General features: G+C 42.7%; 1 protein-coding gene across 7 annotated transcripts in view; it reads right to left on the reverse strand.

The window, feature by feature from the left end:
* LOC124775910 (ankyrin repeat and fibronectin type-III domain-containing protein 1) overlaps window positions 1–22766 on the reverse strand; it is a 703384-nt gene that overhangs the window by 171089 nt on the left and 509529 nt on the right. For 6 of the 7 annotated variants that reach the window (XM_047250748.1, XM_047250747.1, XM_047250749.1 and 3 more), the window contains exon 2: window positions 11203–11310. The exons of the other annotated variant lie outside the window; for it this stretch is intronic. In XM_047250748.1, coding sequence (XP_047106704.1) covers window positions 11203–11293 — 91 coding nt within the window. In that variant the 5' untranslated portion in view covers window positions 11294–11310. The remainder of the gene's footprint in view (window positions 1–11202; window positions 11311–22766) is intronic. 7 annotated transcript variants of the gene reach the window in all.

Genomic DNA, 22766 nt, shown 5'->3' on the forward strand with positions numbered 1-22766 from the left:
GCAACAACACATAAGTAATCACTAAAACAGGAAACAAGGTCACCCGAAGTATTTTCGTTGACGAAGGTCTAAAATAAGTGTTTGGAACATCACCTATCCTGTTTAACATTTATGTGGAACAGGTCCTGAGAGAGTGGTACAGGAAATGCTCAGGTATGGGCATAAAGACTGGTGCGATATTCCTCACTCTCTTTTATTTGCGGACGACCACGTAATATTCTCACAAGATGAAGAAGACTTGGAATACATGCTGAGAAAGCTTAACGGGGACTATAGCAAATGCTGATCAGGAATAAATCTGAACAAGTCGGAGTGTATATGTATGGGACAGGATCTGGTGAAAACTGACAGACAGGAAGGAGAAATAAAATCCAGCATGTAATGGTACTTGAATTACGTAAGCAATACGGGACCTCACCTCAACCTCTCGATACCAGAAATATTCTACTGTGTTTCTGTAAAATAGTTAACGTATTTCTGTGACAACATTCAGACTTGACTTCATTAATGTAGGGGTACTCCGATACATCGATATGTATATATTGCAATGATATTATTCTTATGTGTATTCTTTCTTTTGTCACTATGATCATTGATGTACTTGCAACACCAATTTTTGGGCGCGTAAGCGGTTATTAGGGAGTCAAGCTTTGGTCGTCATGTTAAAAAGACGCAAATTGTAGTCAGTTTATGAAATGTGAACTTCAACAGTGAGGAAGATATTTTCAAGTATGTTATATATTGTGAAGTGATGTTTTGGAACAAGTTACGTGATATTGCAACAAAAGTAATAAAAAAGAAGTGTAACTTAAATTCGGAGTGCTGATTACTTTTTTACATCACCATTGTCCTAACTTGCAAAAGTTTAATCTTCAAGAATGGTTTATGAAACACATCTACAAAACTTTTGAATATCGCAGAATAACACCTAGGCCTCTTTGGATCCGAGCTTGGAATCATCACTATCTAGATTTTCGACGATTGAGCCATGAGTTCACGAGACCAGCGTGGGAAACACGAAAAGATGAGTGCCTAGTTTATCCATTATTTCAAGAAATGACTTTATTAACTGAGCTCTAATGACACCTGTCACATATTATAACTTTGTTGTTGCCCGAAAATGCAATATTTAGCAGCGTGAGCAATACTACAATCATAATTAATTCCTGACCTTTGTTGTGGTAGGGTTGTTAGAAGCAGACGCTCCAGAAAATTTGGGAACAATGATGGATAACTTCGATACACGTGAGACGGATATTAGTTCCATAGTAACAATGAGGAAGAGAGCTAGTAAGGCGTTGCATGGGATAATACGCAGTAACCATATTCGGCAGGACACTAAGAAATGGATATTCCACAGTGTGGTGGAGAATGTGGTTCTATGTGGAGCTGAGATGCGGCCTCAGACAAGAAAGAAAATTAGAAAAGTGTAAATGGACTGTATGAGAAGATGTCTGCAATTAACGAGGCAAGTTACGATACGAAATGAGGGGCATGGAGACGAATGGAGACAATGTCCTCCAATAGAAGACGCTAGAGAGGAGGGCTTCAGTAGTAGGGTCACTTACGGATGACGCCTAACCGCTGGTGACTAACAAAGATCTTAAACTGGGAACCCTCGGAAAAAGAAGGCGAGGAAGACCAGAGCTAATATGGGAAAAATGCATACTGAAAGTAATGGAAGACAGAAATCTGAGAGCAGTTGACGGGAACTACAGAGACCTGTTGAGGTCTAGTCCTAGGGGCAAACACCGAGGAAGAAAAAAGTACGTTTTGTCTCAACTCTGTCTTCATGTTGTTGAGCTATTGCTGTCCAGAAAAGTAATCTATTTTAAAACATTATTTCGATCAGTCGTAAATATTAGAATGGAGGATGACTTTTTCTTCGTCGTGCACATTAACATGCCAGCAGGGGCTTTGATGAGGATCAACAAAAGAAGACCTAGGTAAACACCGCGTACCAGTACTCAGTTTTGGAGGTTTAGAGTAGAGAAGGGATAGCTAGCCGCATTCGCCCCTCCGTCCCAGACTGACACGACAAGTGTCATTCACGGGCCGTAGGTGCTATAGATACGCTGACCTCTGGCTACAGTCGCCCTGATAATGCGTCTACCCGGGAGACACAGCAGCAGCCATTCCTCCGTACGCCGTAATGCTCTGTATATTACTGCAAACATTCCGTGCGGCGTCAAAGGCGGTCTGCACAGAGAGAGCGCATATTGACTGTCGCCCACACTCCCCCCGGCCGCGGTGCGGTCGCTGCTGCTGTTGGTTTCACAGTGGGATACGCCCGGTAATTGTAATTACAGTGCAGTTACTCACAGACATGCAGTTTCAGCTGTAATTAGCGTGTGGCAGAGAATATTGTTAGATATTCTAATGCCTTAATGTGGAACCGATTTACGCATGAAAAAATTAGTTCCTACACTACTGGCCATTACAATTGCTAGACCACGAAGATGACGTGCTACAGACGCGAAATTTAACCGGCAGGGAGAAGATGCTGTGATATGCAAATGATTACCTTTTCAGAGCATTCACACAAGGCTGGCGCCGGTGCTGACATGAGGAAAGTTTCCAACCGATTTCTCATACATAAACAGCAGTTTACTGGCGTTGCCTGGTGAAACGTTGTTGTGATGCCTCGTGTAAGGAGGAGAAATACGTACCATCGCGTTTCCGACTTTGATAAAGGTCGAATTGTAGCCTATCGCGATTGCGGTTTATCGTATCGCGACACTGCTGCCCGCATTGGTCGAGATCTAATGACTGTTAGCAGAATATGGAATCGGTGGGTTCAGGAGGGTAATACAGAACGCCGTGCTGGATCCCAATGGCCTCGTATCACTAGCACTCGAGATGACAGGCATCTTATCCGCATGGCTGTAACGGATCGTGCAGCCACGTCTCGATCCCTGAGTCAACAGATGGCGACATTTGCAAGACCACAACCATCTGGACGAACAGTTCGACGACGTTTGCAGAAGCACGGACTATCAGCTCGGAGACCATGGCTGGTGGTTACCCTTGACGCTGCATCACAGACAGGAGAGCCTGCGATGGTGTACTCAACGACGAGCCTGGGTGCACGAATGGCAAAACGTCATTTTTTCGAATGAATCCAGGTTCTGTTTACAGCATCATGATGGTCGCATCCGTGTTTGGCGACATCGCGGTGAACGCACATTGGAAGCGTGTATTGGTCATCGCCATACTGGCATCACCCGGCGTGATGGTATGGGGTGCCATTGGTTACACGTCTCTGTCACCTCTTGTTCGCACTGACGGCTCTTTGAACAGAGGACGTTACATTTCAGATGTGTTACGACCCGTCGCTCTACCTTTCATTCGATCCCTACGAAACCATACATTTCAGCAGGATAATGCACGACCGCATGTTGCAGGTCCTGTACGGGCCTTTCTAGATACAGAAAATGTTCGACTGCTGCCCTGGCCAGCACATTCTCCAGATCTCTCACCAATTGAAAACGTCTGGTTAATGGCGGCCGAGCAACTGGCTCGTCACATTACGCCAGTCACTACTCTTGATGAACTGTGGTATCGTGTTGAAGCTGCATGGGTTGGTTCAAATGGTTCTGAGCACTATGGGACTCAACTGCTGAGGTCATTAGTCCCCTTAGAACTTAGAACTAGTTAAACCTAACTAACCTAAGGACATCACAAACATCCATGCCCGAGGCAGGAGTCGAACCTGCGACCGTAGCGGTCTTGCGGTTCCAGGCTGCAGCGCCTTTAACCGCACGGCCACTTCGGCCGGCAAGCTGCATGGGCAGCTGTAAATGTACACGCCATCCAAGGTCTGTTTGACTCAATGCCCAGGAGCATCAAGGCCGTAATTACGGCCAGAGGTGGTTGTTCTGGGTACTGATTTCTCAGGATCTATGCACCCAAATTGCGTGAAAATGTAATCATATGTCAGTTCTAGTACAATATATTTGTCCAATGAATACCCGTTTATCATCTGCATTTCTTCTTGGTATAGCAATTTTAATGGCTAGTAGTGTATTTTGGCCAACAGGTGCAAATCTGGCGCTGTGACTGCAACAAAGACATACAAAAATGTTTCCATACGTAATGGATTAGGAACGGATCGTAGGCGGGAAATCCCCCACAACTGAGAAAGTTGATGCTATTATCAACTGCCACTTTCACACTTTGTTCAATATGAGCAGTGGAGATGTCGACAAGATGCTGTACAGCGCCAGATTTGCTGCTGGTGGCCAATATTGGAACAAATTTTTTTTTTTAATTTTTTTTTTTTTTTTTAGCGTGAGTCGGTTCCGCCTTAACGCATAAGAATAACGCCAACTCTCGCTGCCATACGATAATTAAGGCCCACATTCCACCTTTGTGCGTAGCTGCACTGTAATTGTAACCACCCTGTATTACACTGGGCCACAGCCTCGTTACAAACAGTTTCTGTGTTTTCATTTCTCCATGCAGCATACCGTATCCAAGTTCTTTAATTTTGTCAATTCTAATTTCCGAAATGCTGAAGGAATTATTCTCTTGGTCTAAGAAATGTGGGAGTTTAGCTATAGGGTGGTCAGAAAAATGCTGAAACGCTTGTAAGGCAGTTGCAGGGTAGGTTGCGCTGAAAAATAGTTTTTAGTAGAAAGACATTCGGTACTTTGAACCGTTTCTAGGTAAATTAGTACCAAAGTTAGCCAATCAGGTCACTAAGCGCGCAAATTCAAGCGACCAGTCAGAGGCGGCGTAGCCAAACGTGTTCTTCGTTTGGTTGCCTGAAAATTTACTTGGGACAGTAAGAATGGAACCCGAGTCAAAGAATGCGAAGTTTACTGCGCTATCATCTGTGCTGTGTCAGCAACAGACACTAACTGCATCTGACGGGTTGCTTGAATTTGCGCGCGCAGCGGCGCTATTGGCTAACTTCAGTGCTAATTAACTCGGAAACGGCACAACGTATGGAGTTTTTCTCTTACCAGTTATATCTCAACAGAACCCATCCTGCAACAGCTCCGCAAGCTTACCAGACTGTTTCTGATCACCCTGTACGTAAGAGCTGTCAAATGGTTAGTGAAATTATTTGTTTAAAAGTAAGAAATAAATTAGATCCGAGAAACATTTGAAGCGTGTTTCAATGATACTCGAAATCACGTACAACAAATGTGGTGCCGATTCAGAATTTAAAGTTCAATGTATACCTTAGAATTTTGTGTAGTAGTAGAGGATACGTGTCTGGTGGAACTTCAAATTCTCAATCGGCGTATCATTTGCTGTGCTGTGCTGATTTCGTGCATCATTCATAGGCCTGTCAAATGTTTCTACAATCTTCTTTAATTCTTACTTTTAGACAAAACATTTCACATACAATTCGACCATTTTTTCAAAACTTTCATTTTAAAATTTTGTTCTTAATTACCCTGATTACGTTCAAACTTTTTTTTTAACTGTATCTCACACTGGTCAATTTGATACTCCATTTGTCGATTTTTCGCTCTTCATTTGGTTATGAAAATTCGTACAAAAACCTGTTGCGTAATTTATAGCGAGTCTTGTTTTCACTTCGCTGAAATACTTAACCGAAAAAAGGAAAAGAAAAAAAAAGAAGAGAATTACTTACAAGGGCTGGAGGCGTATGTGATGAAAAGAAGCTGCAGAATATCACGGCTAGCTAATGTCCCAAATACAGTCACGAAAGGAAGAATGAAAATGACAGAAGATATGAAACATTAGAATGAAACAGGCTGCTGTGTTATGGAGAGTTCGGCGAGCCATGGGCAGAGGGCAGCTCTTATTCACCATACTCAAGGCATTGATGAATGTTGGTAGAAGACCTCCAGTGAGGCAGCAGTCACGCCTCATTTTTATTTGTGTTTCTTAAAAATGAACATGAACAGTCACAACCGCAAGAAACTTTTTTTTTTTTATTTTTAAATGAAGCTACCGGTTTCGGTCTGTTTGAGAGCATCTTCAGACCTACCACCATGATGGTAGACGGTGGCAGTGAACGGAGGACGCCCTACCACTCCATGAACGGTAACTGCTATTTTTAAATAATAAAGAAAAACCTCTGCTATCCTAGAGAAATGTTCTCAAAATTACTTATTTGCGTTTTTCTTTGGTAAGTTAACAGTTCTGGTTGCTTCGTAGATTAGAAGGAGGAAATAGAGGCAACAAGATAGCATTAAAAATGAAGAGCTATTAGGAGAAAAAGACAAAGGCTCTTTATTGTTTCATTGCACCATTGCAGAACAAATCACTGGAAACAGTCACAGTAGTTGTTTATACAATTGTTCTGTTGTGCCAAACAGTGTTCTTCGTAGTGAGATGTGTTTTCATTTGGTATGTTATTTTCCGTGAGCGACTGATTTCTGTACTGATAATTCTTTTCTATTGTTAATATTTGGTGCATATAAAAAGATACTTATAATCAGATGTTACCAACTGCTGGCCGGTGACACAATGATCCACATGAGATTGAATTTCTTGAAACCAGCCATAACACCAGTAACCGATACAGAAAAATGTATTCATTGTATTTTTTAATTATGTAGTAGTGGTATAACAACGAGGGAAGGAGAAAGAAAATTATAATGTCTCGTCCACGTCATGATCACTAGTTTCTTGGCTCAGTTGTTGAATGAGAGATACGATCGTCTCATTTTGGAAGAAATGTCCTACGAGTCTTGAAAGTGATTCAGGGAAACCATACAGAATCCGGATGAGGACACGAACGATCGAAAGTAAGAGCTCCACTACTCACAAACAGGGTTCTACTGTAGAGACCAGTGATCAGTGTACCAAAAGGACTAGATTGGTTAGATGTATACTAACACATCCTGAACTAGTTAATTTTAAGGGAAAAGCAGAAAGGAGAAGTTGTAATGAAATACATGAGATTGAAATATGCAGCAGAGCTTAGATGATTGATGCAGCGGAAATGATACACGACATCTGACCTGTAGAAAGGGTGAGCATTTAAAAAACACAGTTTTTATTGACTGTTTGCATAGTCGTCTAACGCTGAACTCTTCATCACAGTAAGATTCATGTTGTCTGAGAATAATGTGGGCAAAATCAGGTATCGTTATTTCTACGTAATGTCGGCAGCGTCTTTGATGTTCCGGATAAAGCAGATATCCCTGTATTAAACTGAACTGAAGAAAAACAAAATCAGCAAGCTTTAGCTCTCTTAAGTGGCAATGGCATTACATGCGAAAGGCAAAGTGGTAGATTCGAGTCCAGATCCGGAAAATGGGGAATTTCACTACAAAACACACTCACAAGGGGAGGCCGCCAATTGTGAAATTCAGATTCGATTCATACTGCGCATAATAAAAGCCCATGGCCAGAGGTGTAATGTGGCAAAGCACCAAGATGCACTTCTCAGCCGTTGTCGAGAAAATCGAGTTAAAAGAAACCGTTGCGGTGAAATACTCTCTACGATTAACAACTTTATGCAGCGTTGTGGCGCAGCGGTAAGCGCTCGGGTTCGTAAGCCGAAGGTCGCCAGATCGAATCTCGCGCCACGCGACCTTTTTTTTTCTTAGTATTTGTTTTTTGTAATTCAAATATATATGTAATATATATATATATATATTTCACAAATGTTGTTAATTGTCTTCATAATGTTAACCACGTATAGTTAACGGAAGACGTAGAAACGATATTCCGAAACGAATACGTATAGCGTAAGTCAAACGTTCGAATTAGAATAGAGACCCCACGAACACAAATTTGCTGTGACAGGTATGAAATATAAACTCCGTTACTCGCTCGTTACACTTGAAGGACAGATGTTGAATGGGCCGAAGCGAGCCGCCGCATAACAGCGTAGTTGCCTGCTAACTTCGAAAGAAGGTAGATGCGGTCCCTAGCGCAACTTATAACACCGTCGAAAATCAGTGCGGACGGGAGAGCTTTGGTACACCCTGTTAAAAGAAACGGAAAAATGGAGGCGGTACAATTGGAGAGCGATCCGCCTTCTCCAACATGCTTAAGCAATTCATTAATATATATATATATATATATATATATATATATATATATATATATATATATATATTTGAATTACGAAAAACTAATAATAAAAAAATTGCATGGCGCGAGATTTGATCCGGCGACCTTTGGATTACGAACCCGAGAGCTTACTGCTGCGCCACGACACTGTAGAAAATTATTAATCGTAGAGAGTATTTCAAAAATGGTTCAAATGGCTCTGAGCACTATGGGACTTAACTGCTGTGGTCATCAGTCCCCTAGAACTTAGAACTACTTAAACCTAACTAACCTAAGGACATCACACACATCCATGCCCGAGGCAGGATTCGAACCTGCGACCGTAGCGGTCACGCGGTTCCAGACTGAAGCGCCTTTAACCGCACGGCCACACCGGCCGGCGCAAAGAGTATTTCACCGCAATGGTTTCTTTTAACTGTCGATTTTCTCGACAACGGCTGAGAAGTGCATCTTGGTGCTTTGCCACATTACACCTCTGGCCATGAGCTTTTATTATGCGCAGTATGAATCGAATCTGAATTTCACAATTGGCGGCCTCCCCTTGTCAGTTACAGAGTGAAAGATTCAGTCAAGATACAGCATTTCGACTAAGCCATTCTGTACCATATTCTGTATCCCATGGTTATCGGTGCGGCAGGGTAAGAACGATAATTCTTGTAGAGTTTGGAAGATGGTAAAGCCGAACTAGACGATTGGAGCTTGGAATAGCATCACGAGCCGAACAGTTTTATGTACGTCAAAGTATGTGAAAGACCTTGTAGGTGATGTGGAATAGGATGATGATTTAAGAACTGTAGAGTAGAGCCTCGCCACAGCAGTAAGCGCCTAGTAATGTAGGGAAGAGGTGTGATCACATCTGCCCATTGCTAGACCGCCCTGTTTCCGCTCTGACTCTTGCCTCTGCTCTCCACCCCCCACCTCCTACCAATAAGGGGTGGGGGTGCAGGAGGTGGGGGGGGGGGGGGGGGGTGAGAGGGAGAAGGGCATTAAAGCCAGCAGTCTGCAGCGGAAGCTTCGATTGGCCCTCGCCGCCCAAATTGAATTCTGAATCGGAAATTTATCGCCGCGAGTGGCAAATTGCAGGTATGGGAGGGGGGCGTGAAATTCTGCGAAGCTGTATCGACGGGAGCGAACTGGGAGCCGTATAAGCGATGGAGCGATAAAATGTAGATAGGTGTGCAGAAACGCGCCAACGCGTAAATATCTTTGCCGATTACTGCTTACCGGGAACTTATTGCCGTGACTGATAGACTGTTGATTAAATGACACTCGTGAACTACCGCATCAGACTGACGGAAGTAAATGAAGACACATTTGAAAAATTCAACAAAGAAAAACTATCATTAGCAAGTAGCAAATGAGGGGCACTTGCTGTCGCGTTCATAGCTAAATTGATTCCATGGGTAAAATTGCGAGAAGAGGACAATATGGCGATGTTTGGCAATGAGAATTATGTTGTCGCTGAAATGAAGATCGTAGTTGCTTCTCGATTTGAGGATACAGAAAAACAAAAGGTATGTGAAGCAGCAACAAAAGTAAATCGTGTGTACTGTAGATCATATCAGAAGGATTTATGTAATATGGAACGCTCGGGGGTCTTGGCCCATATTTTTAGAAGTAATTCGTAATACGCTAATTTTAACTTCTTTTCTTATTTAAAGAAAAAAAAAGTCCACAAGCATGTCCAGAGGAACGCACGATTCGGCAAAGAGATCCTTTGCTATATGACGTCATTCGGATGTGGTATGAAGAGTCATAGATCAGTACACCGCCCTCTTGGCCATTGTCTGCTTTCTACACTTTTTAGCCACTACTTCTGATTCAAGTAGCTCCTCAGGCTAAGGGGACCCCATTCCAGTCTTCCCCCCAAGTAAGGCACTGGCAGTACCGGGAACCGAACCGCGGCCCTCCACGATCACTCAGCTACGGAGGCGCACAATATTTTTTTCTTATATCCTCTGGCTTGTCCATTAGACGTCATTTATCGCCATCAGCAATTTGTCCTACACTGTTCAATACAGAGCTCCTCTACCTTTAGGACAAGAGACCATGTCATGGTTTGCAAACAACTCTCTTGAAGATACATCTGTACAGTGGCAATATTTCAAAATTCTAACGTACGTGAGTGGGGGAGCACTGCTGCGACGTTTTAAGTAGAAGAATAAAGACTGCAGCTTCCTGAATTTGTATAGCCTTCCCTCCTGTCAACAATATTCCTTAACAAAGAGTCGGCCAACTCGAACAATGGGATTTTAGTCTTGTAGACGAGAGCATTGCCACAGATAGAATTACACTTGCTTCTATTTTTGTTTATTCTGTTGCATATGTGCTCCTAACTTAATAAATTTTGCCCTGCAGCTCGGATATTGTCAAACCATCTATGTTATGATCGCTCATGAGGGTCTCGCGAGCAGCAATAAGTTGCTTATTTTTGTAATCAGCATCACTGAAATCCCACAAACACCTATGCAAAGCATAGATATCCAAAAATCGAACATTATTCTCCGTTTCCCATTTCAGATTTCAGTTTGTGTACAGTCTACGAACACACGTAACCTCAAAACTCATGTTGCCCCCAAAGTTGGAACACGCCGAAAGTCTTTAGTTTCACAGAGTTGCGCGAAGATACGGCGCGCATGCGCAGTGGGCGGTGGCGCAGTAGCCTGCAACCTAGTGTCGTGTAAACTAGGCTAGTCAGAGCGTCCACTTTCGTATCTCAGTATCAAACAACAGAGCACCATACTGGTGCAGACTTAACAATCACCAAAGGTATTATTAGTAATTACTACACATTTCTGATGCAAGAGAACGAGCTCGAAGCTTGCCACAGTATATTTATAATAATAACAGATTTAAAAAAATTGAATTTGCACCTACAGCGTTATTACTACACACTACAAAACTGTAATGTAAAAAAAAAAAAAAAAAAACATGAGCTACAGCAACTTTACACATAACTATTTTTCATATAACTTTCTTAATACTATAATTTTCAAACCAGACTAATCATCAGCAGATTCAGAGGATAGAAGTAGATACAGATTCTGCTATCAGAAAAGGTGAAGATAAAATTCTAACTACAGAGAAGTCATAGATCACATGTGTTCTGTGATTAGCTATAATGAAAAAGGCGCATATCGACAGGAAGAGAGGTAGTGAAGAAACTAATTCGGTGTGTTGTGTTTTGATCCTTACCATGTAAATGGATATTGATTTTGTTTATTTTGGTATCTAACTTCTTCTTGGCTGTTTTAGTGAGATTTAAGCCATCGACCAGAAACTCCATGCCTTCCTCCTGCAACTCTGTAAAATAAACGGAATAAAAGAAGCAAAACTGAAAAAGCACACACACACGCTGCAGCCGTACTATAGCTAGCTCTAAATGAAAACAATTATTCTACTTGGACATAAGAAAACGTCTACAAAAATTAATGTAACGCTTGCTGCATGTATCCTATAGCTATAGCATCTAATACTAAGACACACATAGCATTCTTTCATTGTGTACTGGCAGTCGCATTGCTAAAAACAAAGGAAATCACAAAGGATTAAAAACAAAAGAGGAGGGGAACACTAAGCAGGAGGCGCCGGTGCTGCCAGCAGAAAGCCGAAACATTCAGTGGATCTGAGCACGCGGCTTGCGCCGAGCCACAACAAAGCAATTACGTTTGGGAAAGCACGAAGCGAAATCCGATGGCCGTGCTACTCGGCCACCGGCTCTTTTTCAGCTGTGAGGAATGGAAAACATCGTCACCGCCAACAACTGAAAACAAGCCTTTCAATTTGCCAAAATTTTGTTGCGGGTTCACATTCAAGCGCTAGCGCCATATTCTCGTGCGTTTATAGCGTATGCAGGTGAGGCTAATTTTCGCTTCTCTGTGTAATTAAATATACTTCCCTTTCTTCTTCAAACATCTTATCATGCTGAGCTGCCCTTATTAACGGTGCTATGGAAGTAGCTATCTTTTTTGTCTTTTCGTATTTCATTAACTGCTATCATGACGAGTTAACAGGAAGCATATAATCAATATTGCAGTCAGTGTCTATTTCGTTCTTAGAAGTGATGTGATAAAAATGCAACTGCAGTCAGGCTGGGCTCACTATTAACAGTGATAAGCAATCCAAACGGTTAATGTTCAGCAGGTATAAATTGTAATTGTGGTCCATGGTGAAGTCTTTTGACAAAGGTAACTCTTCTGTTTTCGTTATACACTGGAAGTATATTTCAATAGAAAAGATATTTTAGCTATCATGTAGGAAAGCGTATTTCTCTTTGCTGTACCCAGGTCGCATATCAGGAAACAATCTGAAAAACGCAGACAGTATTTTTAGAAGAGGCTTATCTACACTTTTAACAGTTCACCACTTTACGTTCCCGGTAATGATAAGTGTCTTGTTAGTATTAATTTTACGAGGCACATCACAAATCTATGCACCGGTCGACTGCAAAATGTAGAAGCCCTTCAGTGATTAGATTGTATTTACACAATAATGCACGCAAGTAATGTTCCAGAATGTCTTATTATTTTTCTTCGAGTGAAAGCGAGCTGAAAATAGCCGTGAATGGGAACAATTCTACCCTGAGTGATTAAGGAAACCGAAGCGACGGAGATGACTTTAATTCTCCCCTCCACATCGAGACTGATAAAAAATACGTTTCCCAATGTAACAATAATTTTACTGTTTTCAGTCACTACTTATTTCCCCAACGCGCTTCATCATCAGCTGTACTTATGTGGATTAATAAAGCATGTAGGTGTCCGGTTACGGCTTGGAGCTACTTGTGGCTCTTGCTAGTAGAGATAATGCGATTATAAACCTTCGAAACGCACAGTGGAAATAAACAATGACTGGTAACAGCAAACTTTTTGTTTTATTCGATATCAGTAACATTCACGGTAAAGCATAACCAAAAATTTTTGTATGCAAAAATACTTTTACTGAGTCAATATGGAGTAATCTAAGCAATAGTGTCGTGGTAACTGGGGTTTGGTAGGTTTCATGTGCTTGGAAACATCAGTAATGCAGTAGCTCGTGTTGCCAGTTTCGAGAGTCACAGCTGGTGTTTGCAACGACTACATGGAAAGATGACATCTTTAGCTATGTCGATTCATGACAAGGGATTTGTACAGATAGTTATTTCGATTGCCCAGACACGGAAACTTTTCTAATTTTTCTGGTGACTATCACCTTTCCGTATACAGCAACAATTTGTTAACTTTAGAATACTTCCAGAAGTTCGAGCCGGTGGAATTCTATGTTGTTGTTGTTGTGGTCTTTAGTCCTGAGACTGGTTTGATGCAGCTCTCCATGCTACTCTATCCTGTGCAAGCTTCTTCATCTCCCAGTACCTACTGCAACCCACATCCTTCTGCATCTGCTTCGTGTATTCATCTCTTGGTCGCCCTCTACGATTTTTACCCTCCTCGCTGCCCTCCAATACTAAATTTGTGATCCCTTGATGCCTCAGAACATGTCCTACCAACCGGTCCCTTCTCCTTGTCAAGTTGTACCACAAACTCCTCTTTTCCAGAAGTCTATTCAATACCTCCTCATTAGTTATGTGATCTACCCATCTAATCTTCAGCATTCTTCTGTAGCACCACATTTCGAAAGCTTCTATACTCTTCTTGTCTAAACTATTTATCGTACACGTTTCACTTCCATACGTGGCTACACTCCATACAAATACTTTCAGAAACGACTTCCTGACACTTAAATCTATACTCGATGTTAAGTAATTTCTCTTCTTCAGAAACGTTTTCCTTGCCATTGCCAGTCTACATTTTATATCCTCGCTACTTCGACCATCATCAGTTATTTTGCTCCCGAAATAGCAAAACTCCTTTACTACGTTAAGTGTCTCATTTCCTAATCTAATTTCTTCAGCATCACCCGACTTAATTCGACTACATTCCATATCCTCGTTTTGCTTTTGTTGAAGCTCATCTCATATCTTCCTTTCAAGACACTGTCCATTCCGTTCAACTGCTCTTCCAAGTCCTTTGCTGTCTCTGACAGAATTACAATGTCATCGGCAAACCTCGAAGTTTTTATTTCTTCTCCATGGATTTTAATACCTACTCCAAATTTTTCTTTTGTGGAAATCTAAGCGAAGTAAATAAATAAATTTGTTCCTTTGTATCAATAGCAGGGCCTACCTGGAGACTAACGGTGGCCGCGTATTAAAACGACCACAATGTATGTGCAAGCTAACAATTATTGAACTATATGAAAAAAACGTAAATTAGTTACAAACTACAGCGTATACATGCTTTATTCAACATGTAAACGTCACTCCAGATATTCGGATTTTAGTTTTGACATGTTCGATATGCCTGCCATGATTGGCGATGATATGGCGCAGATGAATAGCGGAACTCTGCATGACCCGCTGAAGTTTCGGAACATCGATGCTATCGATGGCTTTGGCGTTAGTGCTGTACACCTAGTCTTTAATACAGCGCCACAAAAAGCAGTCGCATGTATTCAGTTCCGGAGAATATGGCGGCCAATCGAGGTCCATGCCAGTGGCCTCTGGGTACCCCAGAGCAAGAATGCCTTCCCCAAGTGTTCCTCCAGGACATCAAACACACTCGTGCTTCCGTCCTGCATGAACCACATCCTGCCGAAATCAGGGTCACTTTGGATAATGGGGATGAAATCTTCTTCCAAAACCTTCGCGTACCGTTCAGTAGTTACCTTGCCATCGAGGAATATCGCACAGATTATTCCGTGTTGGACACTGCACACCACACAGTCACCCGTTGAGGGCGAAGAGACTTCTCTATCGCGAAATGCGTATTCTTAGCCCTCCAAATGCACAAATTTTGCTTATTGACCAACCCATCCAAATGAAAAACGGACTAAACCAAACCATGTGCATACTAATTCCTTCATGCCCCGCGGCCAACGGTGGAATTTAAACGCCCTAACACAAACCGTTCAAAAGTTATGATTATTTTATTTCATGTAGTCCAATAATTGTTATCTTGTAGTTCACGTAGTACATTTATATCTACATCTTCTGTAACCTCTTCCACGATCAACTGGTCCTTTATGAGCTCTCCAGTTTTATGCCACGTTTGCAAAATGATTACCTACAAATATTTGCCTGTGTTATTGACGTCATAACTGGTTTTTAGTATTCATCATAGTGTTATATCGTAATACTGCAAATTTATTTATCCGATGCAACACACTGCAGCATTTAGAGCGCAAATTTCTGCTGTAATTAACAGTTTCAGGTTCACAATCATAAGTTTTATGCTATCTTTATATCATGGTAACTGAAATACTGTAATATTTCCGATCGGCAGAAATGGTTTTGTGTGTTTCATAACACAATAACTGCATTACTGTAATATTTCCGATTGGCAGAAATGTTTTTACGTGTTTCATAACACAACAGGCATGAACAAAAATATTAAGATTAAATGGTACTCTTAGGTTAAGTAGTCGAGAGATTTTCTTCTGAAGAAAAGACACAAAAATCCAAAATCGGTTCGAGCTACGAAGTAAAACAACACACTATTTGGTGATTTTATTCTGTCCATTCCCCCTCAAATAAGCTGTCGAGTGTCGCTTTGATAAAGATAAACCTTATTCATCCTGAAACTTCCTGGCAGATTGAAACTGTGTGCCGAACCGAGACTCGAACTCGGGACCTTTGCCTTTCGCGGGCAAGTGCTCTACCATCTGAGCTATCCAAGCACGACTCACGACCCATCCTCACAGCTATACTTCTGCCAGTACCTCGTTTCCTACGTTCCAAACTTTACAGAAGCTCTCCTGCAAACCTTCCAGAACTATCACTCATGAAAGAAAGAATATTGCGGAGACATGGCTTAGCCACAGCCTGGGGAAAGTTTCCAGAATGAGATTCCTTATTCATCCTCGTTTAGGATTAAACTAGCTGCTGAAAAGATGCAGTATTGTTTAAGCAACGTAGTCAGCCAACAAACAACGAATTGGGCTGTGGATTAAAATTTTTTCCGAAAAACGCGAAGTCAAAATGTCTTTAATGCACTAAACTGAACTGTAAGACGGATCATATCCCTATATGTCATTATTAGTAAAGAAAAGGCGATTCAGTAAAAACTCTTCCATTTGGTCCGTATTTGCATTGAAAAACAACAATATCAGAAATCGAGTCCGCCTTGATGCAAAACACCTTGTTATTCGTTTATTTCTTTATTTTACCAAACTAGTTTCAGCGACAAATATCACCATCATCAGTGGGTTTTTTACTCCTATTTATTGTACACTCCTGGAAATTGAAATAAGAACACCGTGAATTCATTGTCCCAGGAAGGGGAAACTTTATTGACACATTCCTGGGGTCAGATACATCACATGATCACACTGACAGAACCACAGGCACATAGACACAGGCAACAGAGCATGCACAATGTCGGCACTAGTACAGTGTATATCCACCTTTCGCAGCAATGCAGGCTGCTATTCTCCCATGGAGACGATCGTAGAGATGCTGGATGTAGTCCTGTGGAACGGCTTGCCATGCCATTTCCACCTGGCGCCTCAGTTGGACCAGCGTTCGTGCTGGACGTGCAGACCGCGTGAGACGACGCTTCATCCAGTCCCAAACATGCTCAATGGGGGACAGATCCGGAGATCTTGCTGGCCAGGGTAGTTGACTTACACCTTCTAGAGCACGTTGGGTGGCACGGGATACATGCGGACGTGCATTGTCCTGTTGGAACAGCAAGTTCCCTTGCCGGTCTAGGAATGGTAGAACGATGGGTTCGATGACGGTTTGGATGTACCGTGCACTATTCAGTGTCCCCTCGACGATTACCAGTGGTGTACGGCCAGTGTAGGAGATCGCTCCCCACACCATGATGCCGGGTGTTGGCCCTGTGTGCCTCGGTCGTATGCAGTCCTGATTGTGGCGCTCACCTGCACGGCGCCAAACACGCATACGACCATCATTGGCACCAAGGCAGAAGCGACTCTCATCGCTGAAGACGACACGTCTCCATTCGTCCCTCCATTCACGCCTGTCGCGACACCACTGGAGGCGGGCTGCACGATGTTGGGGCGTGAGCAGAAGACGGCCTATCGGTGTGCGGGACCGTAGCCCAGCTTCATGGAGACGGTTGCGAATGGTCCTCGCCGATACCCCAGGAGCAACAGTGGCCCTAATTTGCTGGGAAGTGGCGGTGCGGTCCCCTACGGCACTGCGTAGGATCCTACGGTCTTGGCGTGCATCCGTGCGTCGCTGCGGTCCGGTCCCAGGTCGACGGGCACGTGGACCTTCCGCCGAGCACTGGCGACAACATCGATGTACTGTGGAGACCTCACGCCCCACGTGTTGAGCAATTCGGCGGTACGTCCACCCGGCCTCCCGCATGCTCACTATACGCCCTCGCTCAAAGTCCGTCAACTGCACATACGGTTCACGTCCACACTGTCGCGGCATGCTACCAGTGTTAAAGTCTGCGATGGAGCTCCGTATGCCACGGCAAACTGGCTGACACTGACGGCGGCGGTGCACAAATGCTGCGCAGCTAGCGCCATTCGACGGCCAACACCGCGGTTCCTGGTGTGTCCGCTGTGCCGTGCGTGTGATCATTGCTTGTACAGCCCTCTCGTAGTGTCGGAGCAAGTATGGTGGGTCTGACACACCTGTGTCAATGTGTTCTTTTTTCCATTTCCAGGAGTGTATGTTACAGCATGTTTTTGAGAATTATTGTCGCTGTTTGCGACATATTTTCTGTGCGCTTTTTTTGCCGTTTTTTCATACGAAGCTACACTGCCGAAAATTACGTTGTTGGGCAACATCCTTTAAGACTCGCGGTTTTTTCGACTTCTCAATACATGTCGGGTGCATTCTATGTGAGCCAGAAGCGTCTGATGGCAAAAGAACAGTTATCTGTTCTTTCTTCATTTTGTGTCCTGGGGCAGACTTTCCTTTTGAGGAAGCTAAGGAGTATGCAGGCAACATCTTGAAATTAACTTCCGTTTCATCTACATTATAAATTTGGTCCTTGGTGTAGCCTTGGGTGTAATCTTCAAAATCGGTTTGAAAACATCAACCGCGTCTGGGGCTGCAGAGAACTTTTCTTCACATATATTCAATTGGCGAATGCCGTATCTGTTTTTAAGCCTGTCTATCCATCCAAAGCTTCATTAAAAATCATTTCCTTCCCCGCCTAACAACTCAGCTAACATTTTAGGTTTTTATTGCAGTACGAGGGCAGTCAAAGCCATGGCCTGTTCTCGTTGTTGAGTGAACAAAAAGATAAAAGGCTTCGCCTACTGTTTTAGAGTTGGATTTTTTCACAGTTCTTCTGCGAGTATTTTTCACAACTTGCTCTAAAAATTCTGATTTCAGTTTCACTCATTCTGGAACGGCAGAAACACCAACAACGTAATTAGCTGCAATAGTATCCAGTAAACTTCCTTTTTCAGCCACTCGCAAGCGTAATTGTCGGTAGTGTAGCTTTGCTTGGTCTGGTAAGCCAGTTGGTGGTGAAGCAACCCAAGATCAGATCTTCACTTCCTCCCGCTAACAGCTTATTCTCGGACAGCACAGTTTTCGCGATTTCCGGGGGCATTTCGGATAACCCGAGTTTCGGTCAACCCGAGTTTGGTTAACCGCGGTGTTGCTGTATCACCATCTGTAACACTTTTTGTCTTCCGAGGAATTTTTTAAAATAATATCACATACATCTGCAAGAATTTTAAGTGCTCGTGAAAAGGGGTGTACACTGGTATAATGCTTATCAGTGCCCGATGTGAGTTGTTCAGTAAATGAGACAGAAAATTTGAAGACCAAAGCTGGTCTCTCTCTATATATTTTTTTCATTTTTCCTCTCTCTAGGTAGAGCGTGCTGTTCGCTTATTGATCCATGGTGCCGTCAGGGACTTGTCAGCCAAATATCAGAAGAGCCGATATTGGGCAGAAGGAAAAGTTGTGAAGGGGATTTCTGGTTCCAGCGTTTGCCTTACGGCGAAGGTAAAGCTCCTGGAAACCTTGATTACAGTTGGTTACAATCGGGAAGGGAAAACTATTTTTAGCTTTGAGACAGCATATCGCAGAGAAAAAATGATAGCCTAGTGTATGTGAAAGCGTATTTGTTTATCAGTACTGCCTGCAGTGTAAACTTGACAATTTGCTCGACGTGTGCAGTGTACCTACGTCGCTTCGCTGCCGGAACGCAGTTTCTGTCTCTTATACTATATTTATGCAACAACTGAGGTGAGATGATCGAGTCAGAAGCTTTTGTGTTCACATGTTCTACTTATATAAGTGAAAAATTTGGATGCAAGCGCTGTACTGCTCTTTTATGAGGGTTCTTGAAAACTGTTAAAATATTCATCGCCCCATCACAAATTCACGCCTCTCAGTATAGACTAACAGTTTTGCATCCACGTGTCCACACTTCAACATCTGACTTGCTGCCTAGGGGAAAATAGCGTTCTTATCACGTGTACTTAAAGGTCTAACCAGCCTAAAAATATACTAGTCCTAATCTCTATAAATATTAGTCTGCAAATGAAGTAAATACTGATGTAAGGTTGTTCAGTGCACTGCCCTCAGTCACCAATAAAATATCTGCACTTTTAACCCTAACACCCTGTATCTAAAAAACTGCAGTATTTCTGCAAGTACATGAAATTATGAACACTAGTCGCAATGTCACTTGTCGCGGATCTTGGCTGGATACCTAGATCTGTCCACGTCACATGGAACATATCGTATATTGTAACCGAGTTACTAATTTGACCAACTAAATCTTTCTCGAAATTGAGGTTTAGGTATATTTATAATGAAGATGGCACGACGTCTGGATATGAGGTTAGTCTGCGACGAAAGCGGACAGACTAGGGTTACTTTAGCACTCCAAAAAAGGTACCATATAGCTCCCCAACCAACTGGTAAGAAATCAATAATTCTAGAATCAGTCACTCAGAAGCTGTGAAAGCCCCAGTGTTCTTTGTAACTGGTAACAGACGTCGGTGACATTATGTGGTAATATCGATTGTTGTGCAATTTTTGTAGCAAACATCACCGTTTCTCTTAAAATAATTATCGTTGATTGTAACTTAGGTGTGATGTGACTTTGCGGTTTGAGAAAGAATTTGGAATTGTAGCAAGAAAACATTTCATTTCTTACAAATATCGTCACATATATGTTTAGAGTGCAGTTTTCTACTACGAGGGTCACTCCAGAAGAAATGCGCACTATTTTTTTAAAATCCATCTTATGTTTGAAAGTTTTACAGTGTGAGATACATCCTACAGGAACAATATTTTCATTTCTCCACATAATTTCCTTCCCTCTCAACTGCCTTACGCCATCTTGGAACCAGCGCCTGTATACCCGCACGGTTAAATTCTGGACCAACCTGCTGGAGCCACTGTTTGGTAGCGTGCACAAGGGAGTCATCATCTTCAAATCTTGTTCCATGAAGAGAGTCTTTCAGTTTCCCAAAGAGACGATAGTCACATGGAGCCAGGTCAGGACTGTAAGGCGGGTGTTTCACTGTTGTCCATCCAAGTTTTGTAACCGCTTCCAAGGTTTTTTTGACTGACATGTGGCCGCGCATTGTCGTGCAACAGCAAAACATCCTGCTTTTGCCGATGTGGTCGAACACGACTCAGTCGAGCTTGAAGTTTCTTTAGTGTCGTCATCAGAATTTATGGTGGTTCCACTTGGCATAATGTCCACAAGCAAGAGTCCTTCGGAATCGAAAACCACCGTAGCCATAACTTTTCCAGCAGAAGGTGTGGTTTTGAATTTTTTTTTCTTGGGTGAATTTGCATGATGCCACTTCGTCTCTGGTGAAAAATGATGGAGTCTTGTTTCATCACCTGTCACAGTTCTTCCAAGTTATTCATCTCCACCATTCTCGTACTGTTCCAAAAGTTCGCTGCATACCGTTTTTCTTGTTTCTTTGTGAGCCACTGTCAACATCCTGGGAACCCACCTGGCACAAACCTTTTTTAACGCCAACACGTTCAGTATTCTGCAAACACTTCCTTCCCCTATCCCAACGTAGCGTGACAATTCGTTCACTGTGGTGCGTCTGTCAGCAGTCACCAATTCGTCAACTCTCTGCACATTGTCTGGAGCGTGTGCAGTACGAGGCCTGCCGCTGCGAGGACAATCCTCAATATTGCCGTGCCCGCTTTCATCACGTAACCTGCTTGCTCACCGACTAATTGTACTGCGATCGACAGCAGCATCTCCATACACCTTTTTCAAACTCTTGTGGATGTTTCCCACTGTCTCGTTTTCACAGCATAGGAAGTCTATGACAGCACGTTGCTTCTGACGAACGTCAAGTGTAGCAGCCATCTTGAACATGTTCCACACCCAGGAGGATTCCCTCTTTTATGGGTCTATGGAGTGAATAATTAATCTAATCCAATCTAATTTGAAGACATGCTGTGACGGCGCCACTCACGGGAACAGGTTGAACTAAGTTTGAAAACAAGCGGGAAGGATGTAGCTACACACTGTAAAAATTTCACACATGCAGAATGAAAACTGTATTTTTACAAAAATAGTGTGCATTTCTTTTGGAGTGACCCTCGTAGATCGAGAAAATTAATATCAGAATTAATACGCAAATGTCATTCAGAGATAACATCTAATCTTGCAGACGCTCGGAAGAGAGATAACACAACATCCTCCTCTCCTTAAAAGTGGACTGGCCAATTTTTTTGTTACAAGCTACTCACATTCTAAATGAAGAAGCGCCCATTTTCGGTTTCGATCTGAAAGACTTGGGTGAGTTTTTAAAGTAGACATGTGACACATTAACGGCAGGGCTCTACGTGTGGGCTGTACAAGGACTGGTTGTCGACCTCCTGGATGTGATGCCAGAGCGAATCCGGAGTCAGCTCGCCTCGAGCAGTGGTGCACCGATGTGCGACGGAATAACTTCCCGCTACAACAGGATGCGGCTTTGTGGCTACGGAGGCTGTCCTCGATTTCGCGTCTCTGGGCCTAATGGGGAAACATATGACAACAAAAGAAACAAAATAAGTCTGCTCCGGCGAATGCAAACACACGAGTGCCCTTGTTCTCTAAAAGCAGACAGCGTACTTATAGACGATAGCTGTAACAGATCGAGTTACAATGCGACCCTGAAAGGACGGCGGTGCATTCAGCAACAACTCGAATTGCAGTTTGTCCAGGGTACATTTTTGCCTTATGATGTTACATTTCTGTTGTTAATAGAACTTGTAAAATATTATATTGAGTATCCTAGTTTCCATTAGCCTCGAGTAATGGAGTACAGTAGTTTCATATGTTTCATTCCGAAGAACTAGTGCCCAACCCTGCCTTCTTCGCCAGGCGTGATTTGGGTCGGCTGTGCCAACGTAAAACGTGGTGCGTGTAATGTTACTCGATTCTGCGAACTGCCTTAGGTACGGAGCAGAGAACTTCAGGAGCGCTGAAACCGTCTGTGGAGAGTTGGGAAATTAGCGGAAAAAAAGATCTATCAGCTAACACCGTGAACCTAGAGACTTTTCCGACGTATCATAACGTCCATCTGCGTATACACAGTTTGGAAACTAAACGACAGAGATAATATATAATGAGACAAACATTTTTGGCGTTTCATTCAGTTTTCACGACTTGTAATTCAGGTATTCTCGTTCGTACTCCTTTGAGATGATTTAATTACATATTGATATACAGTAAGAAACAACACAGTATTTTATTTAATAGGCACTACTGTCTGAAGCTGACAGTAGCCAACGCTCGCACCTGATAAAG

The sequence above is a fragment of the Schistocerca piceifrons genome, chromosome 2 (assembly GCF_021461385.2).
Source record: "Schistocerca piceifrons isolate TAMUIC-IGC-003096 chromosome 2, iqSchPice1.1, whole genome shotgun sequence".
NCBI classification, from domain to species: Eukaryota; Metazoa; Arthropoda; class Insecta; order Orthoptera; family Acrididae; genus Schistocerca; species Schistocerca piceifrons.